The 26,061-nt window shown below is 39.5% G+C and overlaps 1 protein-coding gene across 6 annotated transcripts in view; it reads right to left on the reverse strand.

Moving 5' to 3' along the window:
* Positions 1–18,481, reverse strand: part of XYLB (xylulokinase) — a 92,126-nt gene extending 73,645 nt beyond the window's left edge. For 3 of the 6 annotated variants that reach the window (XR_011093644.1, XM_068673381.1, XM_068673380.1), the window contains exons 1-10: positions 18,323–18,481; positions 17,164–17,246; positions 16,177–16,246; positions 14,616–14,696; positions 13,046–13,132; positions 10,965–11,093; positions 9,623–9,688; positions 7,175–7,247; positions 2,197–2,315; positions 922–1,003 (exon numbers count right to left, since the gene is read on the reverse strand). Coding sequence is in view for 5 of the 6 variants with exons in the window: in XM_068673381.1 (XP_068529482.1) it covers positions 922–1,003; positions 2,197–2,315; positions 7,175–7,247; positions 9,623–9,688; positions 10,965–11,093; positions 13,046–13,132; positions 14,616–14,696; positions 16,177–16,246; positions 17,164–17,246; positions 18,323–18,367 (835 nt within the window). In the remaining variant the exon portion in view is untranslated. Of the gene's footprint in view, positions 1–921; positions 1,004–2,196; positions 2,316–7,174; positions 7,248–9,622; positions 9,689–10,964; positions 11,094–13,045; positions 13,133–13,723; positions 13,840–14,615; positions 14,697–16,176; positions 16,247–16,840; positions 16,878–17,163; positions 17,247–18,322 lie in introns of those variants that run through there. The other 3 variants (XM_068673377.1, XM_068673378.1, XM_068673379.1) reach the window with 3 other exon arrangements.
* Positions 18,482–26,061: the final 7,580 nt, after the last annotated feature.

Raw genomic sequence — 26,061 nt, forward strand, 5'->3', positions numbered from 1 at the left:
CTTGGGACATCACGGCACACTGCACTCGCTGTCTCAAAGTAGAAAAAATGGGAAGTATGTTCATGATAACCTTGGCCTATACATTGTAAAAAAGGGGCCAAGAGCTTGAGTGAGAGTTTTAACACTTAATCAAAACACTCAAAACAAACAACTGCAGAACTGCAGGATTCTCTGAAGTTTTGTATGTTCAAGTTTGAAATACTGTGGACCCTTACTTAACAACACTCTCTGAAGTACAACACCACTCGCCTGCATCAGACTACTCATATATTTATTGGACTAAACTGGACTTGAATTTCTAAAAGAAAAACTTGCCTTTCAAGAAATTCAGAGCTTAATCATGTCCCATAATACACATGGGAAATATACCATGACGAAGCCTACATCTTTATTCAAACCTGGATATGCTACTTTTGCATGGATAAGTATTTTATTTTCATAGTCTTGAGAAAGATGACTTTGCTCTGCCCTGAAACAGTCATGAGGATTCCAAAAACTGATCCTAAATTAACACTCTCCCTTACACTGGGATATATCAGTCTGACAAAAGGACAGCTCTCATTCTTAAAGAAAGGCTCTTTGATTCAAAAGGTACAACAGCAGAGTTTGAATTCACATTTCCTAAGTTAAAAATGGAAGTAATTTGTATTACAAATAGTTTATTCTCTTAGACAAACCAAAACCTAGAGTCACCTCTAATTACTAGGCTAAAGGGAATTCATTTGCAGTACCCAGCTTATCCAAGATGTCTATACCTCAGAAGAGCCAGTGATGGATGGCTGTTGGAAAAAGCTATTAATGCTGATAAACATGATATTCTTTCGCTGTATAAGGGAGCATCTGAGAATTAATGAGATTGATCTAGAATTTCAGTACATGCATAATGATATTCACTGAATCTTACACATTTAATCATCTCACCTGGGTTGTCTCCTGTAAAGGCTACTACTTTGCAGTCTGGGCTAAACCCATAACGCTGAATATAATACGGAGAAATGGACCCCTAAGGAAAGAAATACGGAGTGAAAAAACAGCTTAAAAAATGGAAAATGATCTTGCAGTGTATGATACAATTGGTTGTAGCACAGAGCTGAAAAACCCTAGAGCAGCTGCAATAACCATTTCTGTATATTTAAGGCAGGAATATTTCATAGATTTTTAAACTTTTTTTTTTTTTTTGTCAGAGAACCTCATAGAAATATCCTGAGATTAGATTTTGAAATACATGAAGTAATAGCAGCTTTTTAGCTCTGGGTCACTCTGGAATTCTTCACATCAAGTAATATAAACATACCCATCTATTTTGCACAGAATGCATGAATATTAATACATAAAAATTAGAAATTCAATGCAAACAAAAGAGGAAACAACATTAATATACATCACAACATTAAAGGTTGAAATATGACACCTATTATTGTAGGGGTCAAGAACTGTATTCTTTTAAGCCACAGAGAAAACACAGGAGAAGAAAACCATCCTTAAAAAATACATGGACATTTATGCAGACTTTTGATTTGTTCCTCTCCATTATACATGATCAGCACAGGAATCACAAGTCAGCTACCTTACTAGCACTGAATTGAGAGGGATCAGGTGACAGATATCTACCCTGTTTTACATGTGTACCACCTAAAGCAATAGCTCTTTCTGTGCTGGACAGTAAGACTGAATTTATTTACTCTAAGAGATATAGGTCTTGATTTCATCTTTATGCTACGTAAACTGGGGAGCTCTAAACATCCCAAATGATTCAGGAAGATTAACTTATTAACTCTACAAACAGTATAAAACAAGGTCCTTGTTAAGCAACACAAATGTTGGGTTCTGTTTCTGCAGTAATAAATACTGTGCATAGTTTTGCAGTCACCAGGTACTTGTGGGCATATGGGAAGTCAGAGTAGAACCCCAGTGATTCTTATCACTGCAGCAGCTGCCAAAACCTTTGCTTTCAGAGCCCAGGGCATGCAGGAATCCAAAGTGATTTGTGGCAAAAGCTATGACAGACACAAGCTACCAGTATTCAAAAATATCCATTTCTGCTCTGGCACACATCTCTGAAGGTAATTGTGCATGCACGCACGCACACACACACACAAATATACTCCAAGGAAGTACCATCAGCAGAACTCTCACCACAAAGCCTTAGTTCTTCCAATGATTTTTTTTTTTAAACTCTTCAAGACTGGCACATACCAGGACTGAATGGGATGGCACAGGGCTTCCCAGTTTCTCTTCTAATCCTGGTGCACAAGCATCAAGGCAGGACGCTGACCACACCTTTTCCCAGATTTGCAGCAGATTCATACCAGAACCTACAAGACATAGATCAAACCAAGAAGCACAGATCATTAAACATAACAGCAGTGTAAAGAAAGCAGATAATATTGCATCAGAAAATTCCACCTTGTTACAGGCAACAGAAAGTTATCCTGGAAAGTTGTCCTAGTTTATAAAGTTAACTGAGGTTGATTAGTGGCCAAATCTATGTAACTTCCTGAGCACTCCACATCCCTTGTTTGTATTTCTAAGATGCATTTAATTGCACATTTCATTAGTCTTGAAAAATCCGTACGCGCTTCTGGTTAGTGCTGTTCAGGGACATATTAGTCTTACTCTGGATTAACAACATTTTCATTTCAAAGACTGTTTAGCCCGTGACTTATTTATCTCAGAAACACAGCCACATTCTCAGCCGCGCACAGTGGAAAACTTCAAATTCAATTCAAAACATCTTTAAACTCAGTATAGCACAAAGAAGGTGAAGCTGACCAACAGGCAGAGTCTGTGGTATAAGGCTACCCTTGCAATGCTGGAACACAGAGGAAGAGAAGAGTCCTAACCACATCTCAGCTAGCACGTTACAAGGCTCTAGCAGGACTCTTCTTCTCAACAAGCCTGCCATATTCCCTGCACATACCCTACTGTTGGTTACACACGCACAAATAAGCTTACACTATCAATTCCCAGCAGCCTTTTTCACTTAATAATGAGTTTAATAATGTTTATTAACAAAATACCTATCTGTACAGTTGAATCCTAAGCACCAACACCATAGTCTGGACCCAGTGCTTTGCACGACGCTGTAAATAGAAAGTGTTGCACGCTCCAGCTGAGACCCCAGAATAAACCAAGCCAAACAGCAGGAAATTTGGACTATACTTAGCAACATAGAAAATAGAATTACATTTATTAAATTCAATCAATCCCATTTCATGCAAATTAAACGCACTTAAATTATGCGCTGGTAAATTTGGCCTGTGATGCGGCAGCAGGAATTTGACAGAGCACAAAGTGTGCTTGCTCCCACAGGCAAAGGGTGCATTTCCCTTTTCTGCTGTCAGAGTCACTACCAGCAACAGGAGAAGGAAAGGTGGCAAGATTTAGTCTAGCTTCTCTCAATTCTCTCTTAAATCCAGCCATCCCCCCTGCCTTGGTAAGTTGAATCCAGAATTGTTATCTGTACTTCCAAGACATGGAATGGAGCCTCTTCCCAAATCTCTCAGGCTTAATGAGGAAATATGCAAAGCTAGAAAGTTTTCTAGAAAAGACCCTAATGTAAAAGGACAAGAACACCTTAGCTAAATTAATCGGTGAGCCAGAGAATCTTTAAATAAAGAGGAATTTCATTAGAAAAAAAGTTAGCTGTTGTTTTTTTAATTTTTTTTTTTTTAATGGTTTTCCTTGTTTCTTTTGTTTTTTAAAATCCTTCACCTCAACATCCTGCAAGCCCAAAGACACGTTTAGCCAGTATCCTCCAATGCAATTCTGGAAAAATAAGCACAGCCTCTCCAATCTTTTCTGCCTAAACCAGGCAAAACACTAACCTTTGTGACTGAAAAGGTCTAAGGTGATATAGAAACTGAAACAACACTTCAGTTTTATTGACTGGTAGATATAGTGCAAAGAGACATTAATATGCCCTGAGAAAAGAAAGATGAACTAATTTATCCCACCCTCAAAAACTCATTTAAAAGATGTGAAACAACTATTTTACAAGAGCTACTCGTCTGTTGGCCTGGATTCATCCTATCCAGCTGCAGGAGCTTGAATGAGAATCTTGGGGCAGCAGAAAACCAAGGCCAGAGAGCTGAAAGCTCCCTGGAACTGCTTCTCCTTCTCCTTCACTCACACAGGGAGAGATGCACAGTGAGCTCCTAAATCACACGTCTGGTCATGCAGATCTATGCCGCTTTTAGAAATAAAAGTTAGTAAAAAATGGCATAAGCACACCATCGTAAGTTTAACATTAAAATAAACAGTAACTCTAGAATTAAAATCATAGGAAAAAAACAAACGCAGTCTTCAGACTTGTCACTCCAACTGGGCATCCCATCAGCAACAAAGGTCAATAGCCAAGCCCATGGTCTAGTAAGGACTGAGGAAAGGATTAACGCGTGGAGGAGTAGGATTCAGTATTTCACTGAAAGCATCCCTGACTTAAAGTGACCAAGGAGCACAACTTGGACTTGCCAATATTTACTGCTTATACAAAAATATAATTATTTCAAGACTGGGAAAAAAAAAAAAAATCATTACAAAGACCAAAAGACACTGACTAACTGGCTTTATCAATCAGCAAGCTAAAAATCAATATTTGCATCCATTTAGAAATGGGTAAGTGCATCTATATTACAGCATTCTGGATTGCCTTTTCGGCAAGCAGTGCAGCTCTGCTGACACCAAACAAGCTACAGGAGGAGTAAATTCAGCCCAACAGGCTGCCTTCTGAAAAGGCTTCAGTTCAAAACAGCCTTAGTTGAGACAACAACAGAAACAAGTATGCTAAGCTACGATCTGCCTAAGGCTCTTGGAAAATCATTTCAAAAGATAAAGCTTCTCTAGGTCAAGAGCTGAATAGCTGTTCTTTAAGGTGTCTTCTGAAAGAAACAATGCCTCGAGTGTTCGAGTTATTTAGGTCCCAAATGTATCTTCCTTTTACCACCTGCACAATATAAATGAAAATCATTCTTCGTTCCACCAGAATGTAATTTGATTTTTTTTGAATCAATCACACAAGGTGCTCAGCCATTCATAAGCAGTGGTTTGAACCTTACAAGATTGGACCTTTAAGGAGAAAAATTCCTGAAACTGAGTAGCACATTTCCTACAATAACCCGCAAATTTAAAGAGAGAAGTTATTGTGCAGAGCTAAACAATTTGACAGGGTCTTTTAAAGACGATATGACCTGAAGTTAAACCTACAGAAATGAAGAATAGGTCTATTATCTGAGTATTATTTTGAGATGCATTTCAAACTACAATATACAGGTGCAACGTAAAAGATCAAGTGAATTGCAAGAAATCGTACATGACAAGAAAACAGGTTTTTAAGATGGATCCAAAAAACTATTGCATGCATTATAATTACATTTTATTACCGGAATTAGAATTCGCTCTCATTATGTTAACAGAAGAAAAGAACGTAGAAGACAAAATATAGCTTACAACACCAAAAAATCTTTTGTCTTGTAAAGAGAACTGTAACATCCTGCTTAGTTCCCTTATCTTTCTTCGCACAAAAATTTAATAATCTTACATGCTTTGAATAGTAGATAACATTGATTCAAGTTATGTAAATAGCCAGAGGTGTAACAGAACAGGCTCTCCTTAGAGCTGCTTGAAAAACGCAACACATTTTCTATGAAAGTTCTCCAACGAAGCTAACTTTTGTTTTGTTTATAGTTTAAAACGTTTTGGTTTCCAACCAAACTGAATTGTTCATGTTCCAAAATAGAAGAAGCACAGATTTCCCTCACTTGCTTCCAACTAGAAAAGTCAGAGATAGCATTACCCAAAAAAATAAACAAACAAAAAAAACAGGATTTGTTTATTATTTGCTTATATTTTAAACAAAATATGAATCAAAATAAACACTCACTGAAAAAAATAATCAACGATCAACATATTTCTTTGTCAGAAAAAAGGATCTTGGAGCTCTCACCATCCTTATTTGAAAAACAGTAGACACAGCTAGTTCTGTAGGCTGGTGAGTGGCCAAAATGCTCAGCACTCGGGACTACTGAGGAGCAAAGTGCAGCTCTCAACAGGTATTGTGGGCAATAATTCACAAAAAAAAATAAAATTTAGCTGTGAAAATACATGGCTAACAGAACAAGACCAGAAGACAGATGTAATAATCTCACAATTGCTGCAAAATAAGCGTGGATCGCCTTGCAATTTTTAAGGTCTCAAATATAAATGGGAAATCTAGTATTGAATAAGTTGTCCATTACCTAAAATTGAGGTGTCTTGCCTTTTCCTATGAGCTTTGATGGAACAATGAAGGAGAAAAATAAGTTCGTCTTCGCACATGGGTGTCAACTATGGCTCTATAATGCAACATTTCCTTAGAGAGCCTTGTTATCTAACCTTTCAGCTCCGAAATGTATCTCCTCTTATTTTCAGAGAAGGAATCAAAAATGCTATTTAGAAATAACAGCACAGCTCCCAGGAAGTAGGTATCCCTCATAAAGGCTGTTTAAATTTGCCATTTAAAAGCTGGATAGCTGAGATAACACACAACAGAAAAGAGAGACACGTGTCTAGTCACTTTTTTGTCTTTGTTATGATGAATGAAGAGATAAAAAAGGTTATATTTTATTCTTTTTAACTGAGCTTGCTTAGTTTTGTGTTTTTTTTTTTTCTTGCTTGGCTTTGCTTATCCTTTTAAAAATGAACCAGAGGAAATTTCTGTTACAGATCCTTACTCCAGTTAGGCGTGGGGGCGTGTGGAATAATCACAGTATACATCTTATTTACATCCTGTGCAACTCAGAGCTAAGCCAGCAAAACCAAAAAATATCAGAACTATGAAGCCTACCTGAAAATCCACAGTTTTTAATGCTTTTAAATAGATACGTCAACATTCCTTTCACATCAGAAAGTAATGAAAAAGGTTCACTTTCATTTAAGAACTTTTTCTCTGGCTCCATTTTATAGAAATTGGAATCATGGTACGATGGGGATAAATAAGCAAAGCTGACAACACTATCAAGAGTAGCAACAAACTGAAAGGAATAGCTTAGTTGAAAATCTAACAGACTTGCAATTAAAGCTTAAAGACTGAAAATAAATGGCAGAGAGCCTGTCCCCCTTTTATGTAAGGCGGGGAGGAATAGAGAGAAAAATTTCCTTCTTGAATTGTCACTACCAGAAAAGCCCACGCACTTACCATCACTGTAATCGATGGGTGCATAAGCTCCTAGGAAAAGGGAAGCTGCGAAACTACTAACCAAAGAGATTCTCTGAAATTAAAAAAAAAAAAAAAGAGTGTGAGAGTGATTCCCATCAGTACTCACTTCAAAGAAAATAAATAAGTAATTGGAAGCAGCAAATGTTAATAGATGCTTAATGTTAGACACAGAATGCACACAGAAATACACCTAGAAGGATTATTCAGCTTTATATTCCTGCCTAAGTAACGCAGCAGATATCAATCTAAAAGTAACCCCATGATAAAAGCTGTTAATAGCTCTGCATTCTGAAACATGCAAAATACACCTCGTATATTAGCATATTCTATGTTATCATGAATTAATTCACAACTGTGGTGTATCACAGGACTTCAGTTAAGGTAAAATACTCACCGAGAAAAAAAACTGTGTGTGGATGACCGGGGAAATGCCCAGAAGACATGAATTGGTCAACTCAGGGTACAGGTCTGCGAGCTTTCTAGTCACTGGCAAGGCTCTGATAGCACCTTTATGTGAGCTCTTACCTTCTTCCCATCCATGACCTCCTCCCAGCTGAGACCCCAGCCCTCCCAGGAGTTACTCCCCGGAGTTGGGAATAATCAGCTCTGCACTAAACCACTGCCTGCAGCTCTGCCTCAGGATATGTTCCAACAATGCATGAAATCCAGCTGCAGGACTCCTAGTACTGGCCCCAAAATGCCCTGGCCATGTAATACAAAGCACTGATTCAACACGAACTCACCTCCATTTCAAGACTGCTAGAGATACTACCGAGTTAAGCAGCCAAGCTTTCTGCAGGATCAAGTATTGTATGTCCCCCAGAAGCTGGCATAAAAGCTGTCAAATTCCTTATTGTGTGCTCTGATTCAAAAGAAATATGATTGTCACCCAATAACTAATCAGAATCAAATCTCTACTGGTGGAGCGAGCCTGCAGTGACAGGTTTTTGTATTAGTGATTATGAAACCACTGCTTCACACAGCATTCAGGGACGGACTATAGCCAGAGCTCTAAGAAGTGGTTACAATGGCCAGGAAACTTAATGATGCACTCGCTCTTCATGCGTCTCTCCCCAAGAATATATCACATTGTGCTTAGATAATGAAGGCCTACCTTCTCTGGTGCCCCAATGGGCACAAGCTGCCTGAAATGGAAGGAAAAGGATGGAGTTAAACTGTGAATCAGCCAGTTCAGCAAGCTGACCTAGAGGAGGAAAAACATCCACCTTCCACATGTCACTCAGACTGCCAGGCTGCTAAGTGCTGCTTGAAGGTCCCCTAAAGTAACTCTGTCATGGAAATACTTGTACTAGAACACAACTTCTTGCATATCCTTTACTGCCACAAGGTGCCATCAGTGCCACCAGCCCTCAAAGTCTTAGCTTACTTAGTCTCACCAGTTCTCAGTTCCCAGGGACTTGCTCCCCATCCTGCCTCTGCTATTCATGCATCTTTCTCTAGACTTGCTCTTAAACTTGTGATCAGACTGTATTACTGTTCTGTTTCGTCCCATCCCTTATTAGCATAAAGGTTATACAATGAAAAAAGAGAAAAAGAAATTTTTTAAAATGAAGCATTCTCCCCAGAAAACTTTGCCACTCACTTCCCCATGAAATTAAACGTTTCATGCAGAGGTGAGATTCTAAAAAACAGAAAATTTATTATCAATACTGACAAGAACTACAGGAATATAAAAACAAAAGACACCTGACTTCACAGGTCAGGATGTTTGGTGTTTTCTAATCACAGGGTGGAAGCCTTTCCCTCATGTATATCATACCTGCATGGAGGTTTCACCTTGCTTCAAACCATTTTAGTCGCAGCTAGATGCAGACTTGAATTGAAACAATAGAATTGCACATTGATTTCTAAAAATTAAAAAGCAGAAGGAAACTACACAATGCAATTCATTTGTAGTAACAGAATCAAAGTAGCTCCTCAAGGGAAAGTCTATTAAAAAAATCTAGGATTGATTGCAGTTTTTTTCCTATGCACATCTGCAGGGATGCCAGCTTTGTATGGCAGAGCAACCACATTTCTGTATGCAAACAGACAATTCTGAGTGCTAAAATTTCAATTGTGTGCTTAGTTACGCACTTGTATTTGAGCTGCTGAACATACAATTTACTGCCACCCAAACGAAAGCCTGGTTTAAAAAACTTCTTCCACAAAGGCAAGATCCAATAGAGCCCGCTGTGTTAAATATAATGTTCAAGATGGAACTGATGCCCGACTTTTATCTGCCTAATGACTAAGAATATAACAAAAACAAAAGCATTTTTTAATTTTAATTTTAAAAGCAAACAGAAGAATAAAAATATTTTTAGCCAAAAAAAAAATAATAATAATAATCTGACATCTGCACAAATTTCTTTTTAAAAGATTTTCAACTGTGATTTCCAATAAGTATATTGAAGTTGAGCCAACCTCAGTTTGCGCGTAGACCTCAGGATTCTGGCTGTAAATCTTTGCTATCTGGTTTCCTGTAAAACGCTGAGAAAGAAATGCAAATGCTTAGAAACACAAACCTTAAATGGAGTCAATAATCATTAACTCTGTGTAATGAGTTCAGTACATTGCACTTTGGATATTTAATTTGCCTGATGCATGATGAAAGTCAGTGCACAGCAGGCAATCTGCACTAAACAGGCTATAACACATAGTCTCATTATGAGAATTTTGCTCACCTTTTGAAAAAAAAAAGCTTGTGAAAAAGCATTACTATCCATAACTTACATTTCAGAAATGACAGTTCAATGGAATGAATCACTCTTATTACATGCCCAGGAACCAACACTATTCAAATGCTGCCTTCAGATTCTTTAAAAGATTTAGGCTACCCAACCTATGCACCTCTGTGTGAGGAAGGTGAATGGAAGCAGGCAGCAAGTTTAATACTCAAAGAAACAACTTAAGCACAAGCTAACGGCAGTTCTAAGAATACTTATTTTTCATCCATGTATTGTATCAAACAACAAAAATCTTCTAACACCGAACTTCTGAAACCTTAACCTTTGGCAAGTTAAAAACAAACTGTTAGAGGTATGCAAAGACTGATTTCAAACACTGGCCTTATGGCCAGTGCATGATTCAAAAACAGAATCAGTAATTCAGGGGGTTAGAGCCTTATTCTATTGAACCAACAGTAAGAGCAGCCAGGTGCCAAGATGCCTGGAGGGCAGCCCCAATCCCACTCAATGTCTTAGTTAAAAGAGAGGAAAGGGTTGGAAAGAGGAGATGAGTGACTGTGTACTCTCTGATAGGGTCCCAAACTTTAGAAACTCATTTCTCTTAGGTTGACAGCTACTTGTTAGCCTTCAAGGAAAATTAAAAGGGCAATTCTTTTAACTGAAGAAGTAACCTAGAGCATTTATCCCCAAACATCGGCTCATAAACCTGAATAAGCCTGTAACACAAATTAATTTGTCATTAAACATGGAAATTTGGCTGCACAGGAGCTTACAATGGAGAATTCAGCCCTGGGAACCACTGACCAAGTGCAACAGCTCACTACAGTCACCATTTCAGCACTGGTTCTTGCAGTAGAAATTCCAATGTTTTGCTTAATTTCACCTTAAAATTCCCATAGAATACGGTTTCCACCTCTTCCTTTGTGAGGCTACTACAAAGCACAGTACTATTGGACGTTCTTCAAAAACACTGAATAAAATTCTCTCTTTCATAGTTAACGCCTGCTCATTATCTGCTTAAGGGCAGAATCATTTCTGTCACCCGACTCTGCTGAGGATTTCTTCTCCCTGCTCCTCACCTCATAGGCTCGAGATCCAGTGATAGCCGCTAGGCGCTGTGCTCCTCCCACAGCCTTCTCCAGATTGCTGCACTGGGAAGCTGTGCTCGAATCCATCCAGATGGGGCTGTTACTGACAGCAAAACATGCCTGGAACAAACAATATTCTTTATTAATACCATCTGAGCTCTTAGAAGTCCCTGCTGGAACAATAATAATAGAGCAGACCTAGCTGTCAGCTCACAGTTCAGTGCTCTGAGGTGCCTTCTGATCCCCTCTCGATAATTACGGGAAAACAGATATTGGACAGCACGTTGGTCAGCAGTGGAAAGCCTAACCCAAACTTCATACTTGAGGGAAGCAGCAGACTCCACCTGATGGTAATTCACACATGCCCTGCCGCAGGGTGTGCTATGGCATTGTATTGCTAACACTCCTCCTTTGGTAGCCAAAGCTCAGGTCATTTTATACAAGTTTAGACCCATTTTTTAGAACTTCTCTTCAAATATTTAAGACTATCCAGAGCTGTTCTAACAGATTTCTCTTCAGTGATTGGTATAACTGATGCAAGTTAGACTTGCCATAAGCAATGCGTGTGAGTCTTAGTATCACCAGAGAGTATTCGAATTCCACTCCCAAGAGTTTTGCACAGATGAGGTATTTCGAAAAGTAACCATTTAATAGATCATTTACACAAACACCTCCTTTTCCATATAAGACTGTTGTTTCTGATCTTAGAATCACAGAGCATCCTGAGGTGGGAGGGAGCCACACTGAGTCCAACTCCTGGCTCCACACAGAATGACCCAAAATGAGTCACCATCCCTGGAAGTCTTTAAAAGATGTTTCGATGTAGAGCTTAGTGATATGGTTTAGAGGAGGACTGGTTAGTGTTAGGTCAGAGGTTGGACTAGGTGATCTTGGAGGCCTCTTTCAACCTAGACGATTCTGTGATTCTGTGAAAAACCAGCCCGTGTCTGAGAACAGTGTCCAAATGCTCCTTGAACTCCTGCAGCTCGGTGCCATGACCACGTCCCTGGGGATCCTGTCCCAGTGCCCGACCACCTCTGGGTGCAGACCCTTTCCCTAACCCCCAGCCTGACCCTCCCCTGTCCCAGCTCCATGCCGTTCCCTCGGGTCCTGTCGCTGTCCCCAGAGAGCAGAGCTCAGCGCCTGCCCCTCCGCTCCCCTCGTGAGGGAGCTGCAGGCCGCCATGAGGCCTCCCCTCAGCCTGCTCTGCTCAGGGCTGAACAAACCAAGGGGCCTCAGCTGTTCCTCACCAGTCTTCCCCTCCAGACCCTTCCCCATCTTTCCAGCCCTCCTTTGGGCATTCTCTGATAGTTTTATGTCCTTTTTATATTGTGGTACACAAAACTTGCACACAGCACTTGAGGTGAGGCCACACAGAGCAGAGCAGAGCAGGACAATCCCTTCCCTAGCCATGCCGTGCCTCATGCACCCCAGGGTACAGCTGGATACAGATCTTGAAGTAAAGAAGGTGAGGGACTTTTAAAGGAAAGCTCTTTTCTCCCCACTTCTCTTTTCAAATAAAACTCTGTCAAGTCTATATGCAAAACATACCAAACACAACAAAAATAGTGTTGAGGTTCAACAATTTACTTGTTACGAGGTTCTGTTCTCACAGCATTACACTTCCATTGTTTCACAGGGAAATGTAAATTGATTTTTTTTTTTTAATATTTTCTAAAGAAAACTCAAGCATTACAAGGAAACTCAGGTGCAATAATATTCTTCATTGCAATTTTTTTGTTAATACAAATAAAAAAATGACAACACTTACAGGTTGTTTACAAAATATTACGTTTCCTAAAAGAACAAACAAGCTGTTACTCTGACATAAAAAGATTGTGGAATGCCTGCCCACTGACACCTGTAAGCTTTTAGAGCAGTACACACTGTCACTCAGGAGAACGGGAAATGTCAAAAGCCCTGGAGCTGAAGGAGTAACCTGTATATTTCACTTTATGCTGCAGGGACATGCAACTCAGCTAAACACGAGGAAAGGTTGGCAAGGAAAAAAGCAATGCCTTAGTATCAGAACAAGTGTAGCTCTCCCTTCAGAGCTCTTTTATGCACATTACCTTTAGTAACTGATGTAAAGGCAGTTCGGGTGATGCATTCTTTAAAGTCTGGATGCTTCCTTTCTTCCAGTACACACTCCCATGTTGCTGTAGGAAAGTACAGAAACCAAAGTTGGAGATGGCCTCTCAGGCTGCAAAGTTCATATCCTGATCTGAATTTCAAGCTCTAAGGGACAGAGAACTCTCTCCAAACAAGGAGAAAAAAATGCATGTTATCAAATCAAGTGTCCCATTAGAAGACACTTCAAGACTGAGCAAAGCATATAGTGAAACAGTAAACACAGGAGTCAATACAATAATGACCTTAAATTATACCAACTACACCAATGAAACTAGATATACACAAAGAAATCCCCCAGGCCCATAGTTCTTGACCCACAGTATCATCCAGATTGCTTCAACGTCTCTCTTCTGGTTCTTCTGACAATTGAAACCAGTTTGCCCCTTCTCTGGGGACAAAAACTGGCACATCAGTGTACCTCTGCTGTCTGATCTGCAGCATAGAAACAAGGTTCTTAACGGAGAAAAGGAAAAGAGACAATGTGTGTTGGCAGGTGACAGCTAAGTGAAATCCGTTCTACCTGAAAGAACCTGAATATAGCACCAAGTTGATACCCCAGCTTGTGGAAGTAAGAGGAAAACAAAGGGAATCTGGTAGTCTGGAAAAAACCTTCCTACCTTCACTTGAGTGAGTTGGGGTTGCCTGGCAGTCCCTAACTTCTGTTCCACTGAGGAATTCTTAACAGAGCCTTGATACAAACTATGACTTTCAGACATGTTGCTCAGACTTTCAACTGAAAGCAATGAAACATGGAGATTAAAGCAAAAATTTTGATTAATTAGCCCCAGATATATCCAGATGAATAACTAAACCTCATGCATCACAATCAGCTATCACTTCAGTGCTGTCCTTACCCTGAATATAATTTTTAAATCTGTAAATGGTATAAAAGACTTCCTTATCTCACCACAGTGCTAGGAGACTGAAGAACTGACTTGGTATCAGAATGGGTTTTATAAACCTCAAAAAATGTACTAAAGGATAGGAAATGGCCAAGCAGCATATTTGTCCTCTTTGCATCAAAGACTATCATAATTTGTTTTCTTTTGTTCCTAGGCAGATCTCCATCCTAGCCAACAAAAGCAGTGCTCAACAGGACTTTACTAAGCCTTCAGCTATGTCAACTAGTCACTGTTTTTCTATCCTATTCCACGAGCACCTGGATAAAGTGAAATTCAAAATGACCCTAGTCATTTCAGAATCTGCATGTATAAAGAATTTAAGCAACAGGGAAACAACTAGCAGCTAGTTTTGCACTACACTGATCTTAACAATTACAGAATAAAGCTCATGCTCCAGTCCTACTACCTTCTATAGATTGCTCTGAATGCTTCAGGTTTTAGGTTACCTTGAGTAACATGTGTCTTTTAATGGATGCTTACATAGAAGCTTTGATCTTACTTGATGTCTTTAAGGTCTTCTGCAATACAACTATTTAAAATTTATCTGCATACCTTGTACTATATTGAAGAAATACAGTAAGATCGATTTATTTCTTTATAAACTAACCTGGCCAGCACCAGACAAAGCTCTGACTTGAGCGAAGTTAAAGCCGGAAGATTTCATCTTTTCTAAAATCATATCCAGAGCCTACAAGAACAAACAGAATCAAGAATGACTGTAACGAGCTACCAAATTATGCATACTCACAATCCTTGGAATTAAAGAGTAAATTCATGTCATCACTGATAAGAGTTCATTGGCAGATAATGAAAAATTAGCTAATGACTATGGACTTTTCAAGAAGCTGCATAAATTAATTTACTAAGTAAGAGTCCATAAAAGAAAAGTTGAATCACACAAAGGAGGAAAAAAAATCTTTAAACAAGCTCAATCACAAAGAATCATTCTTTGAAACCTAAACAAGCGGCAAGATTTAAAGAATTCCAATTCATTAAAAAACATCTATTAAGAGTGCCAGACACAAGACATGATTATCTTTGTCTGTTCTTACTTTTGGAAATCTATGAAATCTTTAACAGTGTGCACCCTGCACACCATTGTACAGGATGCTAGGAATTCACAATCCATCATATCTGCTGAAAACTCAGAACCTCTTTAATTCAAGTGAATTTTTGCACTTTAAGCCTGTAGGTTACTTTTGTTCTTGCCACATTTTACTACATTTTAAAATCAAAAAGTAATCTATATATAGTCCCATTTGGATCAGCGTTTGCCAGACTTCGTTGACAAATGGACCACTGTAAGGCTTTAGAATTTCCCAAGAAACCATATTCCTTTATCACATACCTATATCATCATATTATTAATTTAATAATTACAACTGTTCCTGTTTATTATGGTTCAAAAGACCAACTGCGAACAATTTACCAAATCTTTATGGATCATCAGATAGAACTACAGTGGAGCACCAACTGGGGATTCCATGACCTTTTAGATGTCTTAACTATTCAAATCGTGCTAGTAAAACAGATTGACGCAGCACCATGTGAGAGCAAGGGTTGCAGAATCTGCACAGAGGCAAAGAAGGCCTGCTTTTAAAACAGAAGAGAATGTTATCTGTATTTCAAAATAAACACCAGTCAAAGTGACTGGGAATTACTGAATAAATTGCTCTTTAACCACCTGCCATTTGAGAAATCAATTTGTTAGCAAAGCTTATTCTAAAAAGACAGTGCAAGTAACCTGGATGCTGGAAAAAAAAAAAAAAAAAAAAAAAAAAAAAGAATTAAGCTAGGCAAAGCTGCAGTGGTCCATTTTGCATATGAAACAGGAAGATGGAGGGAAAAAAAATTGCATTTTAAAAGTAGGGGAAGTCCGGGAAAGGATTTTTCATGCATACAATGCTATAAGTAGCAGAGAATGAAGAAAGAAACAAAGAAACAAAATATTATGTAACTAAAGTGGAAGTTGTTTACATTAATGTCTGCATCCCAAAGACATAGAATAGCACTTTAAAAAGCAGAAAATAAGCAAAAGGACTACAATGATTTTAATGACAAGTTACACTGTTGTTTTCAACATGTATTAATTTCAATGGCAGCAAGGAAGAAGTTGAGCCATACACTACAAATATTTCCAAAAGGCTGACAATAAAGCTTGTTCATACCTTGACCCACATTAGCACAGGAGAAGTGACTGTCAGCCTGTCACTGTGAACATAGGCTCCACCTTGAGTCCTACAGAAAAATGGTATTTTCTCTTGGTAAATTCAGTTTCTTTTCCCCACCAAGCAATGTTCTTTAAGTTTAGTAATAACCAAAGAAAGTTGCAATGTTTTGTTTTTTTTTTTTTTTTGTTAGGAGCAAAGATAAGATCAGTGTTTGAAACCTTAAAAACTAAAAGCCAGCTCCTAGGAAATGGCATTAGAGAAGTTTGACTCAATTGCAAAGGAAACAAATTGCAAGAAAGGGTCATGGTCCTGGAGTAAGACCTGTGACAGACTCCAGTGCTGACGCTGCTCATTGGCTCCATGCAAGTCACGGTTATCACTAAGTTTCCTAACTGTCCCCATTAGTGGCTTGAATCTAGAAGATGAAATTCAATTTTTGCTGTTAAACCATCAAGTAGATAAATGCATTTTATTGGCACTTGTGACTATGATGGAAGAAATCTGTAAATCTGTAAATTCTAGTCTATAAATTGAGTTTATACATCTTAATGTGCCATTTGGAGCCACTGAATTTGTCTCCAAATGCCTCTTAGAAGTTTCCCTCATGCAATTTATTTCCTGTTGTCATAACATTCCATCCTGACATAAAGGTGGTGCTTACTTCTGTGTCCCAAAAAGAAACTGCCACGTCCAAAAGTCTGAAGTTCCAAAAGAAAAAAACGTTGGTTAATTTACACCACGTTGGTTAATGATACTTTAGGGTGGGAGGGTCTTTTTATTTCCTGTCAGGAGTTCTTGCCATGCTTACACACAAAGCAAGGCAAAAGGACATACTTCCATTGCCAAGTATGAAACACAAACACAGCATTAACTTTTTCCATGCCTCCACACATACCAATAAGACCAAAGTAGGGAACAGCCCCCCCCATCCTAGTCCCCAAAGTTTTACATTATATTATCCAAGTAAAACATAAAAAACCTTACTTAAATTCTGGAAGATCTTTATCAAAATGAACATTATCCTCATAAATGACTCTCAGATGTTCATCAATGGCAATGACTTTCAGCTAGAAGAAATAAAACAGGATGTTAACAAAAACTGTCTGGAACAGTAACTAGAGAGTACTGATAATTCGTTTATAATAATTCAATTCTCATAGTTGAAACAGGAAGGAAGAAGTAGGGATCACCCCAATCCATACAACTAACTGTAAGTATGGGCACAATTTTACACGAAACAAGTTATTATGTGAGTTTACAGCATTGACATACACATATCCAGCAACATGTGTATTTGTTTGCTACATTTTCTCCCTCCTTAAACACAGAAGAAGGAGATGCTTTGCTAAAGAACAGCAAATAAGTTACATGGTTTCCAGTTTGCATCACAGTAACCAAGTTCTCCAAAGAGTACAGTATCTTAGGTTAAAGATGTCACCTGCTGTTGGCTTTATTTTCTTAAAAGCCTCATCTTACGAAGGAAACTAGCAGATATTCAGGATACCTTGAGGACCTTCCCTCCTGCCCAGTGTCTGAACTGAACTCTATCGGACTGCAAAGCTCCGAGGCCATCCCACAGCTGCACACTCGGCTTCTGCAGCCTGTGCAGTGCTACATCTGAATCCCAAATCCATCGAGCTGGGCTTTCCTGCAAGCACTGACTAGAAGACTGCCACAAACTAGCTTTTCTCCAGTTCACCTGGCGCAGAAGAAAAGCATGAAGAGCCTCAAAGAAAAGCAGGCACGTCGTTCACATCCTGCATATGTTTTAACGAGGGAGTGCAACCTGCTGCTAAAGGACTGAAAAAAAAACCTACAAAGAGCGAGTCAACTCAAAGGAGCTGTATTCAAATAATAAAACCATCCCCGTTTGGGGGCGGGCTACTTCAATTTTAGCCATACCAACGTAGGGCCTCGTTTATGCACTAGCACAACTCATTACCAGGCTGGTGCACGGCGCTAGCTTAAGAACGGCTCTGACCCAGTGCGGCTTAATTGGCTTTCTGCTTGCGGTGCACCCCCTTGGAAAACACTTGATCGCCATCCAGGGTAACCTGGATATGTCTTTGCAAGCTCCCAAACTTCAGCGCAGCTGTAGCGAAGTGATTTCTGCCCGAGGAGGGGAGGGAGGAGGCCGCGGTACCTGCTGCGTGCTGAAATCCCAGCCCAGGAAGCAGGGGGCGGCCATGTCGCGGCCGGCGGCGGGGAAGCCCTCGCAGGGGCCGGCTGCTCGGGGCTCTTCCCCCCGGCTTCCCTGAGCCCTTCCCCCGGTTTCCCTGAGCCCTCCCCCGGCTTCTCAGGGCCCTTCCCCCGGAAAGGAGCCGCCAGCCCGGCCCCGTTGTGGTGCCGTGGGTGGGGAAGGGCCTGAGGGCGGGCGGGTTGAAGGAGCTGGGCGAGGAGGAGCAGCCCCCTCATCCCTCTGCAGCCCCCTCGAAGGGGTTTGTGAGGGAGCTGCGGCTGGGGAAAAGGCTCTCCGGAGCTGATCCCATGGCAGCTCGCTCGGCTTTGTTCAGCTCAGCTGAGCTGCCGAGTTCTGGAGGAGAAAACGCTGAAGCAGCCGCACGGCGATCGGCCTAAACCGAGGCACAACGAGCAGGGCAAATCTACGCCACAGCCCGAAGCAATCCGCTGAATTTTTATATATCATGTGTACGGGTCTTGGTGTAGCATCGCACCCTGCGTTTGTGTAAAAACATTCCCACAAAATTCTGCTTGGGGAGGTTTTAGGGTTTTGCATTTTCTCCTATAGCAACGTGATGGAGGCGTTGCCTAATCTAAAGAGGGATTATCTGAGAAATACTCCATCCTGCAGCCCAGGCTGTATCTCAGCAGAGCTTTAACGAGATTTTGCATGCCCAGGATCCTAAACTGTTTTAAGAGTACAAATATGTACTTTGAAATGCCCTTTGAACTGTAAAACATAAGTACATTTTGCCATATACTGAATATTTTGAAGATCCTGTAAATATTCCCAATGATTTCTCAAAGGCCCAACTCCCTAAGCTTATGCTTCAAGGTTTCTAGTTACTATTGAAAATGAAAACCTTTAAAAAATTAATCCTGAAGATTTTAAATCTAGAATGCAGGCACCATTCTAATATACTGACTTTTAAACAAATCCCGCTCCATCACATCACCTTTGAATACTTTGTGTTGGCAGTAACCATATTACAACTCCCAAAGACATGGGATCATAAAATCTTTAAATAAGAGTTTTTGAATTAAAGATGTCGGGGAAATATTGACAGTGTGGGGATCCCTTCAAAGGCATACAGTGGTATTGTCCAGCACTTTAGAGTTTAATCCTGCAAATGTATCTAAATACATTTGCAATACATTTGTATCTAGATACATTTGCAATCAGGAAAAGTCCAAATGAAGAAAGCACTGACAGTCCACTTGAAGTTATGTAGAATTGTCACTGAGTTTGTAGTTTGGCTTCCTTAAATCAGATGGCTTCTAGTGTCTGGTATTGGTGGTTTTTCCCTGCCCCAAAAGAGTTCATGCTAGATGGACCTGTCCCGAACAAAGGTCTCGTTTAAGCAAGAAGAGACTGTGTAGAAAATACAGTTTTTAAAATGTTACCAAGAACTGTTTCCTTAGTATAACTCTCACCAGAAGAGAAAGGATCAAGTAACACACCGAGGCTTTTCCATTAATGCAGAATGTGACTGGTGAGCCAGGGAGGAGAAGCTTGCTTTGCCCTGTAACTTACTGCATATTTCCGATAAATAAGTAACAGATACGGAATTCGAAGACTGCAGTTTTCAAAGTACAACTACTTGCAAAAAGAGAAATTGAAGTCAGTCCTGAAGAAAGCCATAAAAATAATAAATGACTTCAGAAAGAGACAGCTGTGCAACTTTTGAAAAGAAAATAGAAGGAGGTGGTAGTTACGCGAAAGGAAACAATAGTTTATAAATACATAAAGCAATCCTGTGGGGATGTAAGAATTCATTATTTTCTTCGGCAATGAGATCATTCAGTGGACAGATTGCTGCATGAAATACTTCATTTTAAACAGCACAGAAGAGTTACGGGATTGGGATAACAACCCACATGTTATCAGATCTCCTTAAACTGGAACATCAGTGCAAGTTTGGTAGAATCCATTCAAGGACAGAATGGAAAAGTTGTTGTTGTTGCTTTTCAGGTTTTTCTAACAAAAATAGGGAAGTTTAGAGAAGAATTGTCTCATCCTCTCACTCTGTTGCACATCCTTCCATCAAGTCAGAGTTCTCTCAAATTTAGTAGCTTGTGTGTGGAAAATTTGCATTGCTGTTGTTCTTTCTGCATTAAAGCTCATGCTGGCAGTTACTACCATAACCTCTAAAATTGTTTCTTGAAAGCAAGCAAGGCTTTACTGTACAGCTATCAGTGAAGTTGCATTCACGTACCACTGATGTTTTAGCACTGACAAATCTAAAATTTCCAGAGGGGATGGACAGAATGCCATTTATAATTGAAATGTCACAATCACAGATTAACAGCTTGAGGCAAAGCACAGATTAATCACACAGGACACATAAAGCAGGGTAAAGGGAAAAGCGAGTTTCTTCCCCTTTTTCTATCAACCAGTTTCTGCAGTTACACACAGAGCTGACAGAGAAGCAATACTTTTATGCTCCGCTAGGCCATTGGATCTTTTAGTAAGTTATAACTGTCAAGTTAACTTCAACCCCACACTCATTTCAATTCACTGCAAAACAAATTATTTTAACCTGTATTGCATAATCCTACGTACAAGGAGTTTTCACTTTTTATTCCCGCTTCAAGTTTCAAACTCTGCCTCTGATCCCAGTTTTACCCTGATGTAATAACTTAGATTTAACTGCAGCCTTCAGCTTTGCACAGGTGTGCAGGTAACAAAGAAACCATACAAATTCGAGCAGTGAACTCTTTCAAAAATAGTGCCAGCCTAATTACCATGCTTTGATATCATCACATCATCTTAGATGTGCCAACAAACTAGGGAACAGCTAGAGCAGCCCTTTGTTTGATATAAGTTAGGATTACCATACTGACTTTAGTCCAGCTATCCTGATTTATGCAGGCCACATAAAATACTTGTACCTGCCTGCGACAGTACGAGAAGTCCATGAACAACTACAAAGCGACCGATCCTTCTGCTTCCAGCAGACCTGGGGCCTCTACCTAGCTATTTTATGCAGTGGAGCAGCCAAATATTCTCAAGTCCCAAACTGATTGTTGAAGTTTTTACCTCAACAGAGGTTGGCGCAGCAGAAATGAGACAGCTAAGAATCTTTGCACGGCCCTCAGTTATGCACATGCAATACCAAGGCAGCCCACGTTAGACCTGGCACTGTTAGGCCTGCTGGCACGGTTATCCTTTTCCCAGTAAGAATTCTCCGGGGTCTTTAATTAGCCTCAAAAACATTAAACACACTAAGCTGGGTCAGATAAATTCCTGTGTATTTGCCAAGTAATCTGACAGTCACATGCAATGCTGCTAATTAAGTGGGAGATGTTTACAACGCTAAGCTCCACATAACACAACACTAAAACAACACCTCAACAAAAACCTCAGCACGAGCACTGGACCTACCTACTGGAAAGATATCTGAGCCATAATAATTCTCTAAAGGTCATCCCTTTTCTGCTTAGCACCGCTGGTACTCTGTTATCACACGATCTCCAGCAATGTTCAACCAAGTACTGATAACACGGAATACCACAGTACCATAAATTAAATACAAAGCTGCTGTTCTCTTTAATGAGATGGCTTTGTAGCATCAAAAAATGTTTTCCTTTCTGTAAATATGGCCTGAGCTGTGGAAGTTACTTTTGCACTTGATTTTGTGGTAGCCGTTTTATTTGATCATGCCTCCAAATGCTGTGGAGAGTCTCGATATTCATTCTGAGAATAAATACTTGATGTTTAAAAGCAATGTATCAGGACAGCTATTATGCACTTTAATTTTACCAGTTCTCCTGTGAATGGGTGAAAATCTGTTAGACAAAGATCCAGCAAAAGCCTTATGTATGAGTTCCACTAGAGGAAGCCCAAACCAGTTACACCGACACAGTTGTTATATCAAGACTGAAGACATACCTTATTTAGGTGTAATCATTCCACGATCTTATTAGATAATTTAGTTCCTGATGTGCCCAAGGCCAGACTGGATGGGGCTGGGGGCAGCCTGGGCTGGTGGGAGGGAGCCCTGCCCATGGCAGGGGGTGTCACGGGGTGGGCTTTAAGGGCTCTTGCAACCCAAACCATTCTGTGATTCTATGCTATTGAAGCTCTTAGACACTGGACTGCATTAACTAATTAAAGCGCTTTAATGAAGAGGAGCCTCTCATGAAGATTTGGCACAGGATTTCATATAAAAGCACATAAATGTACAGGAACAAAAGATATAAGCAAAGAATTCAGATGAAGGCTCAACTGCACAATCTCAGCTATATCGTCAGTTTCATGTGTTTTGGTCAATTTGCAGCCTGTATTTAATCAAGTACATAAAATCCTCCAATTTCACTTCTACTGAATTCAACAGAAATTGTTGACTTCAGGAGGTACTGAATCAGGCACTGTGAAATTGTTTCTGGTTTTACATACTCCAGTTTTACAGATGTAATTTCATTGACTTCAGTTAGGCTACTAGTGATTATGAAGGGCAGTACAAATTCCTCATGAGATCTCTGCATGGAAGTGAAGTGAAGAATGTTTCTGAATAGCAACTTATTTTTAGGACACTTTCCTCCCCTGTACAGATTTCAAGTCCATATTCATTCTCACAATAGCAGTAGCACTTAACCATCCTTTTCAGAGAACTACCTTAACTAGAGTCATTTGCAAGGCTTATTAAAACTTACACACCTGGAAGATTTCCTTGAAGATGAATTCTTAAGTTGTTTGTGTCCTAAAGCTCAAAAGCAAGATGTTGTCATCCAGATAAAACTTTTCATTAACAAGAGATTAACCAGTTCTTTTATGCTGCATTTGATTCTTATCAAACTCCACTTACAGATAAGTACATTTTATTGATTGAAAACAATCAAAGATCAATTCATTCCTGCTCAAACAATGCCTTAAATGGAAAATAATAAGGGCCAAGCCTCACACTTCTCCGCATTACCCTGCAAGGATCAAAAAAAAAAAAAAAAAAATCAAGGCAGAAAATCTACATAGCTTATCCAATTCTTTTTAGGCCCTATTTGAAATTAGGGCTTCTTCCTGAGATCCTCTCTGGTTATGTCTGTTGCAAGAACAAATTAACACAGGTTGATGGGTTGATGTCATCTCACAGAGCTGTAGCCATCATTACTATATGCATAGGAAACACTCTTGAGAAGTAGCTGGTGTAAAGACATTTGCATAGCAGTACCACAAACGTGAACACTGCTCACCAGTAACTGGAATTTAAGATGTGCAGAGTCAAGGAAACTTCAATCAATTTCCAAAATCCTCTCAAGGTCTATCCATGAAGGTGACCCACCTTCCATCTCACCCTCTTCTCATGGATAGTTTTATGATGTCAAAATAGTCTGAACATAACCATCTTGTTCACAATAATTTAAGAAACACTAGAACTACAAAGGAAGGTAAACGGTGAAGGAAGACGTCAGGGTTCATTTGTTTAGAAAGTCTAAATCGTAAATAACTTCAGTTTCTTCTTTGACTTGCCTCTGCACACTGCCACTTCTAAAAGGGCATCTCAGAAGTGCTCAGTGGGCAAGGACAACAAAACTACAAAATGAGCACCAAAACATGACCCTAGGTTTTGGATGCTGATTGTTCATACAGAGGGAGAAATTCTAGTCCTAATGATGCAGACAGCCAACAGAGTAAGCAGCCCTCTAAAAGATGAAAGTTTAGTATTTTAATTTACTTTCCATAGCAGTTAACAACCTAAAGGAAAGTTATTTAATCCTCAGCACCAACAGAGTCAAGACAGAAGAAAAGGTTTTTAAATGAACTTAAGCCAGGCACAAAAAAAAATTAAAAATTAAAAAATTAAAAATAATAATAATTAAAAAAAACAAAAAAACAGCACATACAGGACATCTGCTGCATTTAACTCCTCACAGCCAGCACAGTTTAATTTGACTTAGGTGAACCCGGTGATTTCAGCGTGGCTGCATTTACCACCCACAAAAAGAAAACAAAGAACAAAATCCACTGTGGTTCTGCAAAGGGTATTGCTTAGCACCAAGTACAGATGAAAGCATATACCTAAATACACACACATTACATAATTATATTTACCTAAAGTCCCCAAGAGATAACAGGGGAAAATAGAATCCTATCAAGGAAAGGTGAAGATGAACTACCTCAGAACCAGGCTCACCAAACCTTCAGAGGGACATGAGGACAGCTGGGCTGCTCTCCCTTTGATGCGCTTGAACCCTTCATGTCCGAAAGCACCTAAAAGGTCAGCAGATCAGAAGAAACATCTCAAAGTCCTGAAAACTTGCTTCATAGGCACCTTCATCCCATTAGCATGGACATGCAGAGAACACCAAAAAAAGGTCTTGCATCATCGGAGTCCTGTGCTCAAACTCCTTAACCAATCCATGACTGTAGCATGCTTTAAGGTTGGGATTCCCAATAACAGAAACACACGTGCCCTTATAAAAAAAAAAAATGATTAAAAAGTAAATAATTACAATTGATTCTGATAAGATTGTCTGGAGCACAAATAATAGCAGTCACCTTGTTTCTACCTTTTTTTGTTGTTGTTCCTAAATTTTCTAACAACAGTCAGTTTCTAACACTTGAATACTGTATATGAGTGAAAAAAAGCATATAGAAAGTTACAGAAAGGGGATTATCGTAGTAACTTTTTCCATCTCAGTGTCAGTTAAAAAGCTAGCTATTTGTATTCTACCTTTGCAAGCTGCACAAACAGTGTAGGACATATGCCTGTAACTCTCCACATGAATAATCTGAATAACCATACATACCTCCAGTCCCAGGTGTGCAGGAAAATCCAGTGCTGTAGGAAGCGCATTCACTCACAGTTAACTGTTTTTAATTATCTTTAAATCAACAATTATTGCTATAAGATCCCCCAAACATTTTTTAATAAAAAATTAATTTGCTAGTCACAAATTAATTAGTCTGAGATAAAATTAGTTGCATCTTTTTAAATGAGATTTTGCAACGAAGGTCAAGGGCAGCAAGCATCTACTTCAAGTTCTAAAAGCCATTGCTTTTGGATTATGAAGTACTCTCAAATTTATTTTGCCTCAAGGAAATGAAAAATTGCTTCCATTGTGTGATGGAAGAACAGACTTAAGAGAAAATACAGCACTTCAGACTTCAGTGGATAATCAAATTAAAATCACTGAGACGACGTTTTTGAGAGGAGTTTGTTCAATTAGAGAAAGCCAAGTTTGTACAGAAACCTAATCATGGCAGTAAGTTTTCAAAACCTGTGGTATTGTTAGGAAATACATCTACCGGTGATAAGAATTGGCTCGACTGCTTCTATTCCTCAGCAACCTACAAATCTGGCCCTCTAACATTTTAGGACTAAGGCAGCCTGCAGCCATACCACTCCAATAGTGCCATCTGCTGCGTATTTTTAAAGCACGCAGGGGTCTGCAGATGCAAGTGTGTAAGGACTGAATGACTGATTTAAACCAGTGTCATCGTTTCAATTTTGTGTGTGTATATGACAAGATTTTTCTTTTCATTAGCAAAACTTAAACAGTTGTTCCATTACGGTGTAAGAACAGAAGCCAGTTTGCAAGTTTATGTCAGTGGTGTAACAAGGATTAGCTGCATCAACTCGCCATACATCCAAAACACATCTCTATTTACTTTGTGAGCCTCTGTAAATTAGCCCTGCACCTCATTTTATGAATCATATCCTGGCTGCAACTTATTCACAAAACACACACGCGTATGTATGC

Source organism: Anas acuta, chromosome 2, assembly GCF_963932015.1.
Source record: "Anas acuta chromosome 2, bAnaAcu1.1, whole genome shotgun sequence".
Classification (NCBI taxonomy): Eukaryota; Metazoa; Chordata; class Aves; order Anseriformes; family Anatidae; genus Anas; species Anas acuta.